This window comes from Carassius auratus, unplaced genomic scaffold (genome assembly GCF_003368295.1).
Source record: "Carassius auratus strain Wakin unplaced genomic scaffold, ASM336829v1 scaf_tig00214558, whole genome shotgun sequence".
NCBI classification, from domain to species: Eukaryota; Metazoa; Chordata; class Actinopteri; order Cypriniformes; family Cyprinidae; genus Carassius; species Carassius auratus.
In genome coordinates, this window is record NW_020527708.1 from 920 (window position 1) to 18,161 (window position 17,242).

The following is a 17,242-nucleotide window of genomic DNA, read 5'->3' on the forward strand; positions in this document are numbered from 1 at the left end:
ATAAGAATATTAGAATGATTTCTGAAACATCATATGACTGGAGTAATGATTAAAAAAACAGCCTTAAACTCACAGGAATTAATTACATTTTAAAGTATGTAATATTATTTTTACAATATTATTGCTTTTGCTGTTAAATGCAGTTAATGCAGGGCTTGGTTAGCAGAAGATAATTATTTGAAAGTCATTAGCAATCTGTTGAAAACATTCTGAGTGATATAGTGTTTACTACATTGCCATACACTTGCTTTTTTACATGAGAAACAGGTATGTCATCAGCTAGAGAGAAAAACAGCAGAAAAAATCTGACTACACCCCAAATGACACTCCGAAGCTCTTATTGTTAAAAATTAACACATTTTAAATATTGCATCTTATATTGTAATAATACTATTGTCCTGTTAAACTAATAGAATTGTGGTAATTAAAGTTCAATGCTAAGTTTGAAACATTAGTTATTAATGATGTTGATCTCTTTTGGTCATTGAAGGGCGTGTATTTATTAGATCAAAATAAACGTAAAAGCTATAATATTATTACATATATTAAAAAAAAATATATATATATATATATATATATATATATATATATATATATTAATATAAGTATCATATAATATTATCACTTGATCTTACAGACATCATTACAATAATTTGATGCTCAAGAAGACAATTCTGATTAATTATAAATGTTTGAAAAGAGTCGTGCTGCTTCATATTTTATTATTCAGAATTCTTTGATAAATAAAAAGTTTAATAAACAGCATTTTTTTCCATTTACCAAATATATTTATTAAAATTGTTAAAGCATTTATTTAATAGAAATATTTGGAAAAAAAAAATGTCTTCATTTTTGTTTCAACAAAAATGTTAAGCGGTAAAAAATGTTTTTAACATTGATAAAAATGGTAAATGTTAAGCAGTAAATCAGCCTATTAGAATGATTTCTGAAGCATCATGGATCACTGAAATTTCTTTTTGAAAACAAATGTTGCGTTTCCAAAATGTAAATTAAAGCAACTGTGCCGCAGCTAGCATTTACAGTTAGTCGACTCTGAAAACATAGCACTATTATAAGCAAACAAGCATCGCGTCAGACTATAGTCTGCATTAATATAATTAGCATTACAACCATTGTGTATTTTCATTAGCAGTAGTAAGCAATCTCATATTCTCTGAAGTAATTTTATAAAAAAGTTCCTTCTAGTCGCTGATTTCTGTCCTGTGTAGCTTTGAACCATTTCAACCTGCAGGTGTGCGCCGCGCAGCCGGTATAGGGTGGCTCTCGGCACTCATTTCCCTCGTTTTATCCTTTTGCACAGTTTCTTTAAAAGGCATTTGCGAGATTTCAATCATCATGCAGTAACCAATAACAATTCCCAACCGTTTTACATTTAATTTCATTTAATACTTCTGTTGTTGTTACAACATTGTTTTACACAAAATTGATTTTTGAAATCAAAAGATCAATGGCAAAACAACAGTAAATAACAAACCTTTTTATAATTATATAAAAATAAATTTTTTTGGAATTATTGACATCAAGTAGTATTTTATTAAAGAAATGTTTAAATATATTAAATCAGAATAATAAAGAACATACATACAATTTTATAATTAATCTGCATTGATTAATTTGGCATTTAGCGTAAAGTGTTTCTAAAAACTAAAAACAAATAAAAAAAGTTGTAATATTTTTAAAACTTCACATTGGTATAACTGTAAGTTTATGTTTTAAAGTAAAATTATTAAATAATACAAAGTTTAAGGTACAAAACACCATGTATGCAGCCCTTCTTAAATGCTTTGCTCAAGAATATTGTAATATTTATGTTCAGCTAGGGAAGCATAGGTTTGGTTAAACACTTCTTTTATTAATCCAGGTTATATAGAGATGAATGAAAGCCCAGGCAATAGAAACCAACCAACCAAACAAACAAAAAACCAACAAGAACTAAATAGCTTAGGAAAGCTAAGACACTATTATTGAACTGCAAAAAATAGTATAAATACACAGAAATAACCATAAATTAACCAAACACAGGTCAGCATAATGGATAACTGATTAAACAAATCAGAACACAGTATAAATACATATATAGGCACAAAAAAGAATCCAATAACAGTCCTACAGCAGAAACAGAACATTACAGTACCCTTCCAAAAGGCTATTACTGATGATTATAACTGATCTTTATTAACTATGATACTGCATTGTGGAGCGTCAGACTGTGCAGACTCAGAAAGGCTGTATACCAAAATGAATGGAGGCAGGCGGGATGAAGATCCACGGTGATGCAGCGGGACTGAAGGGCCGAGGTTGATGTAGATGATCTACAGACCAAGGTAGAGCCAGAAGGAGTGATGAAGATGCTGCAGCTGAAGACATGGAGTACAGCAGATCCAAATGATTGGAGAGTGCAGGCGAAGTCATTTGTTTTAAAGTAGAAGTTGTTGCATAATGTGTACTGCGCAATAGTCCAAAAACACAATACATATTTCTTTATTGCATATTTATACATCTGTTAAGATAATTAAGAAATAATATGCATGTGCAAAACATTATTTTTCAGTAGCATACTTACAGCATATTTCTATAAAGATATCTTGCTTGGCAATACTGGAAGCTTCTTTGATCGAGCCGGAGAGATGGAGACCCACTGTAGAGCCTTAGATGATGCAAAGCAGGACGTAGCTGGGTAGGTGGAAGACCAAGGCAAAATCAGGAAGGCTGAAGTTCAAGATATTGACAAAGTGCTTGAGAACCAGCGTAATGGTACTGGACTGTAGGGCCAAGGTGGAGAAGGAAAATCAGCAAACCGAGGTGTAGCCGGTGGGAATGATGAAAAAGCCGGAGCTGGTGGAATAGAGAACCTATGTGGAGCTGAAGAATTGGAGGGTGATATGATATTTTATTTCCTCATAGTCTTACAACACAATGAAACAAAAGTATTGTTGTTTATTGTATAGTTTTATGCAACAATTAAATCTATTCATGAATAATTTACATATAAATAGCATTTATAAATAATATTTTAAAGTTTTTGTGAATAGTAAATATGCTTACATGCAGTCCTTGTGAAGATGTTTTTGTTGAGTAAGAAGGGAGGGATGTCTTCATGAAGCTAGATGACTGGAGATCTCTGTTGGAGTCTGGAGGCAAAAAGAATGAATAATCAGCGGTGATTCCATTGGACTTGAGGGACAAAGTGGAGATGGAATATCTGTGGACAAAGTGGAGCCAGTGGGATTTTTAAATTATAAATAATAAAAAACACACAGCAAGTCTTTATGAAGATGATATTTTTGTTCAGCAAGAGTTACCTTGATGGAGCCAAACAGATGAGGTGCCGTGGTGGAGCCAGAGAGACAGAAGACCAAGTCAGAGTCAGAAAGGCTGGGCACTAACATGGAGATAGGAAAACAACAAGGATGCTGTTGAACCACAGGGCCAAGGTGGAGTCAGAAAATGTGCAGACCGATGTGGAGCCGATGGGAATGAGGATCATGGTGGAGCAAGAGAGATGAAGGATGTCAGTGGAACTGAAGGATCTGAGGCTGCAGTTATATCCATAGGCCTGGAAGTCTATTGTGAACCCAGTGGATGACAAACCAGGGTGGAGTCAGAAGGATGAGGGAGTCCGGTGAAACAGAGGCATGACTGGCCACAGTAGAGCCAGAGAAAGAACGAAGCCATGGTCGCCAATGACAATGAAACACAACTAAACATCTTAGCAAACTGAGACAATAGTAATAAACTAAAGAAACTAATGAGCTGGAATACACTGAGATAAAGATGAACTGAAATAAAGAATGTTGAACCACCAAGTTTTCAATCCAGCACTTGAACTTTGGTTATTATGCAAAACCACAACAATGGGAGTTGACATTATGTGGTTAGATATAACTGTAATGTACACATAAAAAACCAAATGGCATATACAATTGTAAATGCAATATCATTTTTTTTTTTTTTTTTTTTTAAACAGGAGAATATCACTCAAGCAGACAAAGGATCAGATGCTTAAATATTTTTTACAAAGATTGAGATGTTCAGTTTTCCGTAAACTCCAGATTTTGTGGCTTGAGAAAGATTTCTGCTGGGAAATGTGAAAGTAAATCCACACTTTTTAGGCATCTTACATTTTGTTTTTAAAATTTACTGAAATGTATAAATGAAAATCAGCACTACATTAAAATTAATAAAGACATTACATCGTAGATAATTAAAACAGTGCTGTAAGTAGAACTACATAGCTGCAAAAGTATTAAGCATTAAATGTTCTGTACAATGGCAATTTTGAATAAAGAGAACCAGACTTTAGCAAATTCAGGAAAATCAAAGTATAATGTTCCTACTTTACAATACATTTTTATTTTTTATGTAAATTCATGCTAAAGAAAACATTAATTTTAAAAGATGGTTCTACTTACACACTGACATAATTTCACAAATGCAACTACTTTACAGCATGAATTTAGTGTGTCACCATATAGATAAATATACTATATTATATATATATATATATATATATATATATATATATATATATAATATATATATATATAATATACTATAGTAGACTGTTATTTAAAAATGTCAAGTAAATAAATGTATTCAATTTGACCTACCTAAACCTAGAATCTGACGACCCAATATAATAGTCTGGTACCATTCAAATGTCAAGCTATGGCCATGCTATAAAGTCATTGCACTAATGGGTGTGGTTTTCGCATAATAGCCAAAACTTGCAGATTCAAGCTTTAAAAAAAGAAAAGAAACAAAAATGAGACCTGGGTTGGCTGACTCAAAAAAAAAAAAAAAAACGTAATCACACAAAATAAATAAGTCAATAAATAAAAACAGTCAAAAGATGGGGGAAAATAAATAACCTACAGCATTATGTTATCGTTTACTGGTAAGAATAGAATAGAAAAATTAACCCATTGTTAGGGTTTAACAACAAAAGTCACAAAAATAAAAATTGTGAAATGGACAATAATTCATTGCAGTTTTGGAACATTGGAAGTGCTGGACAGTTTTGATAAATGCCTTTAAGTGCAGACTTATAATTCATAATTAATTAGCTTGGTAAAGTCTGTATATATCTATATTCTATAAATATTATTTGCACTTATTAACATGAATGTCATTCATCAATTTCAGCAACATGTCCTACTCAACAACTCCATTTCTCTGACTATGGATTGTGGGGATTGATTGACACAGCACAAAATAAACAAAAAATACTGAATTAATGATGATAATAATTAATTAATAAAACAAAATATTTACATCTTTGCAAATATACATTAGGAAGTCTGAAAACACATTTGTTGATTATAACTTTATTAACTAATAAAGTTATTAATATGGTTACTTTATACAAACATATTTTATATTAATAATATAAATATAATAAATATTATACATTTATAATATTATAATAATAATTTAAGATAATGAAAATATTTATAATAATTTGGTCTAATTCCAGAGATAATACATGCAAATAAACAACAACCTGCCCCTGCAGTGAGAGTAACTCTAGATAGCCTTGAGCCAAATCACATGTCCTCAATGGTGGCAGTGAGATCATTCCCAACTTGGAGACAAGTGATAAAAAAATTGCAAGTTTGGTTAAGTTATACTTGAGAAGTTGTTGAGATGCAAACTTAAAATCATTTAAAAATGAAACCTGTGCCAATCAACCCCTGTGTCAGCCAACCCAGTCTCCAGAACCTCCCGTCCCCAGGGAGCCGCCTCGTCTTATGTCTTGCCTCCCTGCCCACCCCTCCCCAGTGCAGCGGAATCTTCACACACATATCCTCATACATGACTTTGATTACAACAGTGAAATGAGTATTTCCTGACGAAAATTTTGCCAGAAAGTTTGCACAACATTGACACTTATACCTTCCTTATTATGTTCCCTTTTCTATGGTTTGATTTTCAACATCACAACAGTGAAACAAGTATTGCCTCATGAAACTATAGTACGTTTGCACAACATTGACACTTATACCTTCCATATCTTCGTATAAACATGGTCTATTAATGTTCCCTTCTCTGTGGTTGGACTTTGAACGTGTTGATTGTATCCATGTTCTTCCATGAATTTCAGAACTGTAGATGAAGGTAAGAAATGTCTTCGTTAAAGTCTCCCATGATTATTTTCTGTCCCGGATGCTTTTCCATCTCTTCAATAACATGTATTAGCTGCTGTCGAAACATGTCAGTTTTATATGAACTGGGCCTATACAAAAGCGCAGCAGTCAAATTGACATGTGGAACTATAAAGTATAAACATTCTTAAGTTCCAGCGCTCAGGAGTGAAAACATTACACTCGACTTTCTCAGAACAATACATTCCAACTCCACCACCTTCTGATGTTTTAATTGGGTAAAAAGAGCTGTACTGTTGTCATAACACTTAGCTCTTGGGTTGTGCTTGAACACAAATTCTGGTATTTGTGGTTCCTGTGCTTTCTCGTCAGCATTTAGCCATGTTTCTGTCAAACAAATACAGTCAGTGTTCATCAGAACTGTATGCGCAAGAACATCTTGAAAGTGAGGCTTTCAGACTTTGTACATTAAGCAGTGCTATTTTGAATGTACCATGGGACTTAGTGGAACTGTCCTTTTCCAACAGAATTTTGTCATATCTTTCATAGCCAACTCAATTTTTGTCATTACAAAATATAGCAGACTCTTTAAAGTCCTCAATGATTAATCCACTAAGAGATCTTACTCGGCTCAAAGCAACATATGCTGCCCTGCTGTAAAGATTTTCTTAAGTGACACAACTGCTCTGTCTACTTGTGAGTCCTTGCACTTTGTGAACTGTACATGCCCAAGCCAATCTGAGAGGAAACTGACGTCTTATACCCACCATCGTTTGTGACATGGTCTTCTTGTACTTCAATAACTGTTGAATTTTGGGAAAATCTCTTTCTTGTTTTAGATCTTTGAGTTTACCAACGTTTGCATTATCAAACTCCACATGTATAGCTGATGGGAAAATCATCATTATCATTTTGACTTTCACTTACGTGGACAACTGTACCAAACGCTCCATTGACAAGACCATCAGCAACATCAATATTTTTTTTTAACATAACCCTTGCTCCAATACCCAGCGAAACAGATTTAGACAAACACGAGTTGAAAACTTTAGTATGAAATCCAACTTTACGTTCCATTCGTCCAGTTTTTGACATAATCTTGAGCATGTATAGCTGATTGCCTCTGGGCAACATTCATGTAGTCTTATTCGATGTTATATTTATCAACTTCAGCATTTGTAGCAAATATGTGAATATCATTACACTTCTTCCCTGTTTCAACATTTTTTCAACATAGCAATGTCATTAGACAAAAGGGATTCCCCTTTCTTGTGTACTCTCAGTCGATTTAACATTTCAGCAAAACTCGGATCTTGTTGTCTAACAACTTTAGTTAATTCTGCAACTTGAAAGTTATTCTCCCAGAGGTTCACTCCTTTTGTATCAGCATAGAGAGCAGTTCCTTTTACTGGAGGAAGTTGATAGAAATCCCCAACACAAAGAATACTGACTTTTCCAAAGAGAGAGTAGTCACCAGTTTGTTTATCTGTCGTAGTCTTCCATGAATGTATGACAAAAGACGATGGTCAACCATAGACACTTCATCAATAATCAAAATATGCAACGAAACCCAATTTTGTACGTAATGAGTTTATTTTATTATCGCTAAGAGGTTGATATGGCAGTCTCGACATTTGCACCAATTGCGAAATTATTATGAACAGTTCCGCCTCCGATTCCAAAGCTGGCAACACCCGTCGATGCGGTCAAAAGTACAGTAATATCATCAGGATTCTCAGAAAGCTGAGACAACAGTCTAGTAGATTCATATTGTATTGCTTTAATTAGATGACTTTTTTCCTGTGCCTGCTCCACCAGTAAGAAATAATCGAAATGGTTCAGGATTTTGTCCAAGTACTTTCTGTAGACACCACTTCTGCACTTTGTAGAACACAGCAGATTGTTCCTCGTTTAACGACCTTAGTAAATGCAACGCCTCATCTCTAGGCATTGTAGTGTGATTCGTTTCAATGGTGCACACAGTTTGAGGGTTTGCTGTAAGGATCTGGAATAAGTTCTTGACTGTCATCTTCATCAAGCAGTAGTTTGTCCTTCATCAGGTCTATGCATTCATCACGCTGTTTCTCAGTTTCAGGACATATCTCAGCCCAGGCATCTTTCTAAATCAAGATTTTGCTCCAAAAGCTGTTTAGCTTCATCTATTTTGTCACTTTCCTTTTCAAATAATGCTCTGTTGCCATCAACATCTGATTTCACTTGTTTCAGTTCACAACCAATTTTTATGACACCGCTGTTGTAAAACTCTCATAAGTGTTATACTTGCTAGGCTTCAGATCAGACTCATCATAATGTGGTAAGAAAAGCTGCAACAATGAATGATAATATTTTTCTGGATCTTTGTGGGAGAAAACCTAGGATATCTCACTACTGCAGGTTCAGTTCTTGTCCTCCGTTTTACATGGCCGTTGTTGTTATTCAGTTTAATTATTTCATTTTCTGTCTGTTTTGTTTTGTGAGGAACCTCTGATTTTGCCAGAACTCTGTACTCAGAACAAAAACTGGCGAGACATAGATTTTCTAGTGGTTCTTTCTCTGGTCTGTTCTTATATCTGTCAGTGATACTTGTCATCCAAAAATTGCTTTCATCATCACACTGGTCATTTTCCACTTTATTTTGAAGCACATGCAAAGGCAAACTCATCTTTACAGGATTTTGTCCTATTGGAATAAACTGTACTTTGCGGGAACATTCCTTCAAATGCATGCCTGTCAGCCTGTACACCGCCTCTTGAGCAGAAATTTCTCTGTTGTGCAGATACATGCTTCCCAACTGTTTTAATGATGCTTTAGCTTCAAGATTTCCATTCATTGCTTCATTTTGTGCACGCTGAAGCAGAAGTCCCATTTCTTGTTCTGCTTTTGTGATATAACTAAGTATATAGACCACTACAGAAAAGGCATCTGTGACATACTGAATGTCCATATTTCCTTGCCAAGCACGCAGCAAATCTCTGTTGTATTGATTTACCCAAACATCTTTTTGGGTTTCTTTTCAAGACAATGCTTTTCTTTTTGGAACATTCATTGTATGCTTTTTCAAACATAGTTTGATTAATCCCAATAGATGAAAAAAAGGCATCAACAGAATCAAAATTCACATCAAGAATTTAAAGCAGCTTTGACTTTCTTTATAATTTCACTGGCTGTGGTATCTTCACCCTTGCCTTTCGAGTCATCTGCATTTCTTTCTCTTGTAATGAAGGTCCCGACTAGATGGCGGTCTTGGAAAATTAAATCTACCAAACTGGTATTTTTCTTCCGGGCATGTTTTTTGAATGTCTTGTACTGTGCTTCTGAACACTGTTCACTGTCTCATAAAGTACAGTGTCATTTTCTGGTGGTGTCTCACAAGTGATGTAGGTGTCAATAAAATCAGCAACCACTGCATCATTATCTGCATCATGATCATTGAGCTTCGGAGCATCTCCACCCAAAACAGACAGTGAACATGAGGAGAAACCACGTTGTTGGAATTCAACACGATAAAAGTAGTCTTTTATCTTGCCAATAGGCTTGGCTGGTGACATTAATGACATCTTTTAGAAAACAATGCCATCTGTGATCAAACATCCTTGCAGCAGTGACAGGATTTCGTCTTATGAGTCCACATTTTTCGGACCAGTCGAGCTCATCAACATTTATTTGTTTACCCTCTTGTTTAATGATGGTGTTGAGCATTTCAGGCCATCTCATATCAGCAGAACTGAAAGATGCAAAAAATGTCGGTATGCCTAGTTGTCTAATAAGAGCAAACAGATCTTTTTGAGTAGACATCCAATAGGGAGGCGTCCCTCTTACTGGTCTTAAGAACTTATATCCTTCATCATTATTGAGTATTCTTTGCAAAGAGTCTGAGTTTGTTAGCATATCTGGTGTGATCTTTAGACAGTTTTTCTCTGAACCTTTCCTCAGTGCAATTGAGACATTTGATATAATTTGATCAACTTCTGATATATATTGTGCATAAAAAAGAAAGTCTGTGCTCTGTGCAAAACGTCCATCTGCATTTAGTATTCTTGCTTTTCAGTATCGTGTCAATGTGATTTTTTCCTGTCTTTCATCGTGAAATGTCGGACCACCAGTAGGGTAGAGAACAGGGAAACACTTTGCCTCATTGGATTTATCAGACAGCAGCCTAATAGGACTGTTACCTTCAGCTGGGCTACGTTTAGTACATCTTGAAAATGTTGATCAATTATTTCTGAACCAATGTCAACAGGTTTGCAGTGATGTGTCTGACAAAAGACCACTTTGTTCTTTAATATATGTTATATCTTCCTCTGGATCAACTGCAGCTTCTTCCTCATCCTTATTTTTATCTGTTAAATCTTGTTTCTCCATTTCAAAATCATCAGCCTCATTCTCTACTTCATCGTCTGCATTTAAAGAGTTTACCCACTGCTCATTAAACTCCACATCATTATACCACTTATTATGTCTCACCAAATAAGACAGCGCATGTCTGACACGATCAGTGCTGACACATTTATATTCATAGTGGCCCTTATACGTTAATTTTCGTTTCAGTTTTATTCTTATCATGTGGTCATCACATTCATTACGTGGAAGAATATTTGAGACATCTGCGATTATTAACAGGGACCGAGACAACCGGGCCGTGGCAGCCTTTCTGATTTCCACGAGGAAGACAAAGAAGCTTCATAAAAGGAATATTGCGTGCGATAAGATGTTCCTCCAATGAGTTTAGACCTTTTAGCTCTTTGGGAATGTCCACCAAATGCATGTTGTTTGCGGCACTCTCTTCAGGCAATTTTCCACCAAGAATTTTACGATGGCATGTGTAGCAAATCCACAATTTACGAGCTTCATTACCTGATAAATGGCATCTATTCTCACATTCATTATTGCATGTGTGTAAATACTTTTCTGTGATGCCATCTTTCAGCCAAATCTGTGATTTGTTGACCTCTGATTTTATAGCAATCTCTTTTACATTCAATAACCTGTTTTCTAAACAACAAACGATGACATACAGAGCAAACAAATTCTGGACCTGTACTGACTTCTTGATGGAACTGATTAATAGTGAAATCGATATCTTTCTGTCTTTCCCTCTGTTTTGCAGAAATTTCAGATCTTTTTTGTATGACACTCATTCGAAAGTTTGCATTGCCGTGGTATTTGGTTTTAGAGTATTCACGTACACTTGCTTTAAAGGTGTTTTTTTTTTTATATTTATTCTTTGAATATTCACATACATTTGCTTTAAAGGTTGGGTTTTTGCGATATTTAATTCTTTTGAATTTTTCACGTTTTGGACTGCTGTACATTAGTATTTTTTCTTATATTTATCTCGAAGATTATCAAGTTTTTTTCTGCTTAAAATCACTATCTTCACAGTATTTCTTTCTAATGTTCTCATTCTTTTTCTGCCGGTAATCACTGTCCTTTGCGGTATTTCTTTCTAATGTTCTCATTCTTTTTCTGCCTGTAATCGCTGTCTTCACAAGTATTTTTTTCTAATGTTCTCAAATCTTTTTATCCTGTAATGACTGTCTTCACAGTATTTTGATCTTAAGCTGCCTATTTTTTTTCTGTCTGAAGTCGGAGTCCGGTGTGGTATCGGTCTCGTTGTCTTTTACTCTTAGAATAGTGTGCAGTGTCATCTAATTTTCTTTTTCGCAATTGCGACTTTTTGCTCTGATCATCCACTTCAGTATTACATGCTTCTGCACAGACATTTTCTTGATTTTTATGTTTAACACACGTAAACACTTCATAGTGATTTTCCAATTGCAGTGCTTCAAATAGATTGCGTTATCTGTAAATAACTGTTCGGTAGGTATGTGTGTATTCCATCTGTCATCATTAAAGGTCATTATATTTATTTTAAAAAGGTCAGCTTGCACAAAATATTTCAAGCAATGAACTGCCCCACGTTCCAGAAAAATACATTTTAGACCGAGTCACATAATCTTTCACTGATCTGTATACTGTTAGCTTCCAGATGTTTGACAACTGCGCGTCTAATTGTCAGGTGTTTCTCTGGTTCCGCAAACAGCTTCGGCTATTGACCTAAACAAGCAATTACCATCTCCTTTAATACACTTTGTTTTGCACGGTACTCCTAAAGAAGAAGAATGGTGTATCTAGAACACAAACGCTTTCATTAGTCAGTCGTAAACGTGCACACAGAGCGTCCTTATCTGCTTTATTTTAATGGTTTGAAACTGAATTCAGCATTCACAGTATCTCCGATGATGAATGATGCATCATCCAATGATAAATTCGCTCCTGATCTGCAGAGTTTAAAACTCAAACTCGGTATTCACTGGGTCTGCAATAATGACATCATTCAACGTGCTAACATTTGCAAGTTTTGACTCAGTTGTGCACTCGTCTCTTTTTCTTACTTGAATCCAAGTATGTCTGATCCAGTTTGTTGCGCACTTGCTTGCTTGGTCTCCACGTCTGCGTTTACCGTTGGTCTTTGATACACTTACTGTGCTCCGCTGTGCTTGTAGCTAAATCATGCGCGACACCTACTTTCTCTTTTTGTTTACCATGTTTCTCGCACACACTCGCGATCCTCCACTGTGCTTCTGGGTGAAACATGACTGGCACTGGCTTCCTGATCAGACTCAAAACTTGTCTCAATAGTTGTGGTCTTACCAATTACCGTTGCTTTCACAGACGTCACTTCAAAATCTGGTTCCCTGGGCATTCAGTGAACATGGCAAGATTAGTAACATGATTAAACAACATGTATACTGTCATCACAATAGACTAACAATGCTTCTTCCATTACCTTCAGGCATACCTTTACGGTTACGCGAATGGGGATCGAACTACAGCAAATGTTGACCCTCCGCCTTTATCACTGCACAAGATGTAACTCTTTAATGTTTAACAAACATGCACCACACTGAAGCAGAAGCCCTCTGTAGAGCTTCTTCTATAGTCATGGACACATCTCGCAATGATTCATCATAAAATCAACACCAAAAACACCTGAGAAAGATTCTCCATGCTTATTAAAAATGTTGTGTTATCAAGTGTGTGTAGTCGTGGCAGTTCTGCAACAGAAAATATGACCCAGCCCTGTTCGATCGTTGATCTGCCCCTGCAGTCGCATTGATGTGTACAGCTCATCTCCATGGAACAGCACAGCATTCAGGTCCTCTGTTGTCCACGTCAGCACATCCTTCAGCACACTCACCATGACTGCTGTGATACTGTTCACTGCACACTGACGGTTTCTGTTCCAGCCAAACCGAGCATCACCCTGATGGAAGGAACCACGTACGACTTTCTGAGGGAAATAATCAGAGTTGGTCACAAGTGAAGCTCTAGTAACATCACTCCAGCGTTTCTTAGAAGTTTTCTCAGAGGAATTTTCACAAGTTTTGGGAGCCTTACGGCAGTAATTTGGACAAGTATTTGCATCAGAGGAATTTTCACAAGTTTTCTCAGAGGAATTTTCACAAGTTTTCTCAGAGGAATTTTCACAAGTTTTCTCAGGGGAATTTTCACAAGTATTTGCATCAGAGTTTTCAGTAGGTGCCTTTTTTGGTAGAGGACAGATATCCTCTACCAAGTCTATGAAGGAGCGTGTGACGCTCAGCATTCCTCTTCTTGGCTGCCTGGGAGCGACGGAAACCCTTTCCACGTGGCATCTGCAATGACATAAAAACACAACAGAGAATATTATTATATTATTACACACCATTACTCTGTGTGTTGCATTGATGGCTACTATGAGACATATTGCAATAAGCTAAATTGATATTAAAATATCACATTAAAAACTGTGAAATGTGCTAAATTACATGCAATTAATTTTGTAAATGCAATGCATGTTGGAGAACATATTGTTACTACAAGTAAACCTATTTCTGTTTATGCTATTTTAACCAGTTGGCAATACAGTCTCTGAAGCATGACACAAACCTATTACTCACCAAAAAAAAACAAAAAACAAAACCTGACACTTTCGTCAGGTAAACATGTCTAAACACTTGCTCATATATCTAATACAACACATAGGCTTAATTTCACAGAGAAGCCTTACAGTTTGCATTAACTGAAGTAAGGCCTAATCTAATTTTTATGTAGCTCACCAGATATTACGGTCTAAACTGCTTTCACTTAAAACCACTCGCACATAAATTTTACTGTAGTACCAACTTAGCCCTTATCTTTGAAACAAAGCATAGCATAAAATATCTGACATGTTTCTATGCATTCTACACCAGAGAAATCAAGGTATGACATGATTAACACACAATACAATAACACTGGTTAAAATGCTGATTTATATAGATTTAAATATTCTGGGAAACATTTGGAATCATGTATGTTAAAATCTACTGGTTTAGGATATTTTAATCTAAAAATGTTACATTTGTTTTTATTAATTTTTATATTTAACAATGAGAGATAAATAAATACAAAATAAACTAATTTTAACACACAAAATTCCATCCTACAAAACATACATTTCAACTTTGTGACAAGTTGCATTGACACTAAACAGTACACCGCATGTCAGATTTCACTTACCTCAGCACTGCTCCATTCATTCCCCATTTCACATAAAAGACAACAAACATAAATTAGTCAATACTGCTGCATTCCATCATAAATTGCAATCCATTATGTTACTTTTCACACATTGCAATATGTTAGACTGATATCAGATTATCATATTAACATATAACATTAGATTAAAAGCTGTGATTTCTGTTGCTAAATGACATTAAATTAATTTTTCAAACATTGTATGGTAAAGAAAATGTATTACAGTTACTACAAACAAACCTATTTCTGAATATGCTATGTTAGCCACTTGATATTGTAGTGTTATGTCTGAAGCATTGCACAAACATGTTATGCACAATAAATCACGATAACTAGACAGTAAGACTAACCATGTTAAACTAACAATCATTTGTTTTCTGTCAATAAATGTATCTAAATAGTTGTCTACCTGTATAATATATAGTTGTTTTTTTAGAAAGCTTACATTTTACCTTAATTGAACTAAAGCCTAACTTTTAAAATTTACTACACTACTGTGCAAATCTTTTAGTCATATTATATGAGACATTTCAACTCAATCTGACCAATATTGTACGTACTTAGTCTGTTGCATGTATAATTTAACTTACCTCAGAACTGCTCCATTCGTTCCCCATTTCACATAAAAAGACAACAAACATAAATTAGCCAACAGTGCTACATTCCATTAAATCATTCAATTAAATACATCTCATATTCCCTTAACCAATCTAATTTAACTTCTATAATCTTTAGCATTTATTTTATCAAGCACATTCATAGTCATTGTCCAAAATCAGCCTCGTTTAATTAACAGGGACATTGTAACATATATCTGTGACATATTGTTTGAATAAACAAATACAGAATTACAAATAATATTATAAACCTTGCCGTAATGCAATACAAATTAATTGTACTTAAATTAAAATGCAGCATTGCAACAACCGCGATTACTTTATACTTTACAAACATCAAAAGTATCACCCGCAATGTGATAAATACATACAAATTTGCACGTATTACAAATAGCTAAATCTCACCAGTCCTCTATTGGTGTACAGCAGTGAAAACGAACCGTCCGGAAACAACTGACTAAACTGAACTGACTGTTCCTATTCTCTATTAGTAAACACGATGACGTTTTTCTGGCGGCGGAAAGATTCCTCTGACCGCTTCTCTAACGCTAGCTATAATTACAGATGATTAACGTTATATTAATCGTCAGTTTGTTGTTTACACACATGCACATAGACATTTCATGCACGTCATAGTCGTGAGATGTATAAAAAAAATAGATGCATAACACAAACCATAATTCATAACAAAAACAATACTTTATTTATGCAAACGCGAGCAGTTTTGACGATAATTTCTGTCTAGTCTGCGCATTGTATAGCGTTTATCCACAGCTGTCGTCGGGGTTTTTGTCTGCCAGTGGCAGCACGTGTTAAAATATCACATTTGAGCCTGCACTACGTAGATTCTGGCACACAGCAACACAATAAAATAATATTTTAAGCTCCTCATGCAGTCGCATCTGTGCTACTTTGAATATGGCCGCCTCCACTTTTTCATTAGTTTTGCCTTCAGCTAGCGCTGTGACGTAACTGTGACGTCTGCACACACAAAAAACCGAGGAACCGGTCAGTTTCTGTATACCGCCCATTTACGCCAAAAAAGGAGGTGGATATAGTTCGATAGTTTCTAAAAGTAATCAAGATACAACTGTATAAAATCCTCTATACGAAACTGACAGAGCAAAAAAACCGACGAGGTTTACAAAGCAACATTAAACACAGGCTAACGTTACAATATCCTAATGTCATTGATAACCGAAATACAACAACAAAAGCTATCCATATTTCTAAGCTATTATATTATGACTTCTAAAAATGGCCCAAATATAAATGACACATTTTGTCACCGTGCTGCTCGACATAGTCATAATCAGCCATCCATACAATTAAACTAGCACAGGATTACAAAAAACAAGATTAATACTTTCAGTTAGTAATAAAATACATAACATTAGTTTCTGTACTTCGCCGAATCCGATCGGATACTTTCACTACGTCTGAAGTACATAACACACGCCACATAGGATAATTTTACGATAACACGTTTTTAATACAACGAGGCCATACAGCGATAGCTGCCTCAGAAACTGTACATCTCTTATTCAATCAAAAAATAATGCCTAATTAACAAAAATAACCATACAAACGGACAAACAAACATCAAATTACTTAAAACATTAGCATTAATATTATGGATGACCAAAAATAAAGAATTAACCAGATTAAAATCAAACCACGAAAGCACATTTCTTACCTTCGAAGGTACAACACAAAATGGCGGCCCCTAAAAGCGACGTCACTTCCTTCTTCTTCTTCTCTATGTATTTTAATGGCGGTTGGCATACAGCTTGGTGGTGCATTACCGCCACCTATTTATTATTCGTTAATCAATTAAACGAATCTGTAGCGTCAATTTTATTGAATAACAGTTCTTATCGGTTGGTGACTCTTGTAATATGCGGAGAAAATAAACCTAATACAATCTACAATCTGTTT

At 35.1% G+C, this 17,242-nt stretch overlaps 1 protein-coding gene and 1 pseudogene across 1 annotated transcript; both read right to left on the reverse strand.

The window, feature by feature from the left end:
* Positions 1 to 6,679: 6,679 nt before the first annotated feature.
* LOC113092312 (uncharacterized) lies at positions 6,680 to 11,263 on the reverse strand (annotated as a pseudogene).
* A 1,895-nt stretch (positions 11,264 to 13,158) lies between these two features.
* Positions 13,159 to 16,951, reverse strand: LOC113092313 (uncharacterized). Its single transcript, XM_026257893.1, has 3 exons — positions 15,248 to 16,951; positions 14,670 to 14,676; positions 13,159 to 13,783 (listed from the first exon to the last, which is right to left on the reverse strand). Coding segments are annotated over exons 1-3 (633 nt in total). The 5' UTR covers positions 15,249 to 16,951.
* Positions 16,952 to 17,242: the final 291 nt, after the last annotated feature.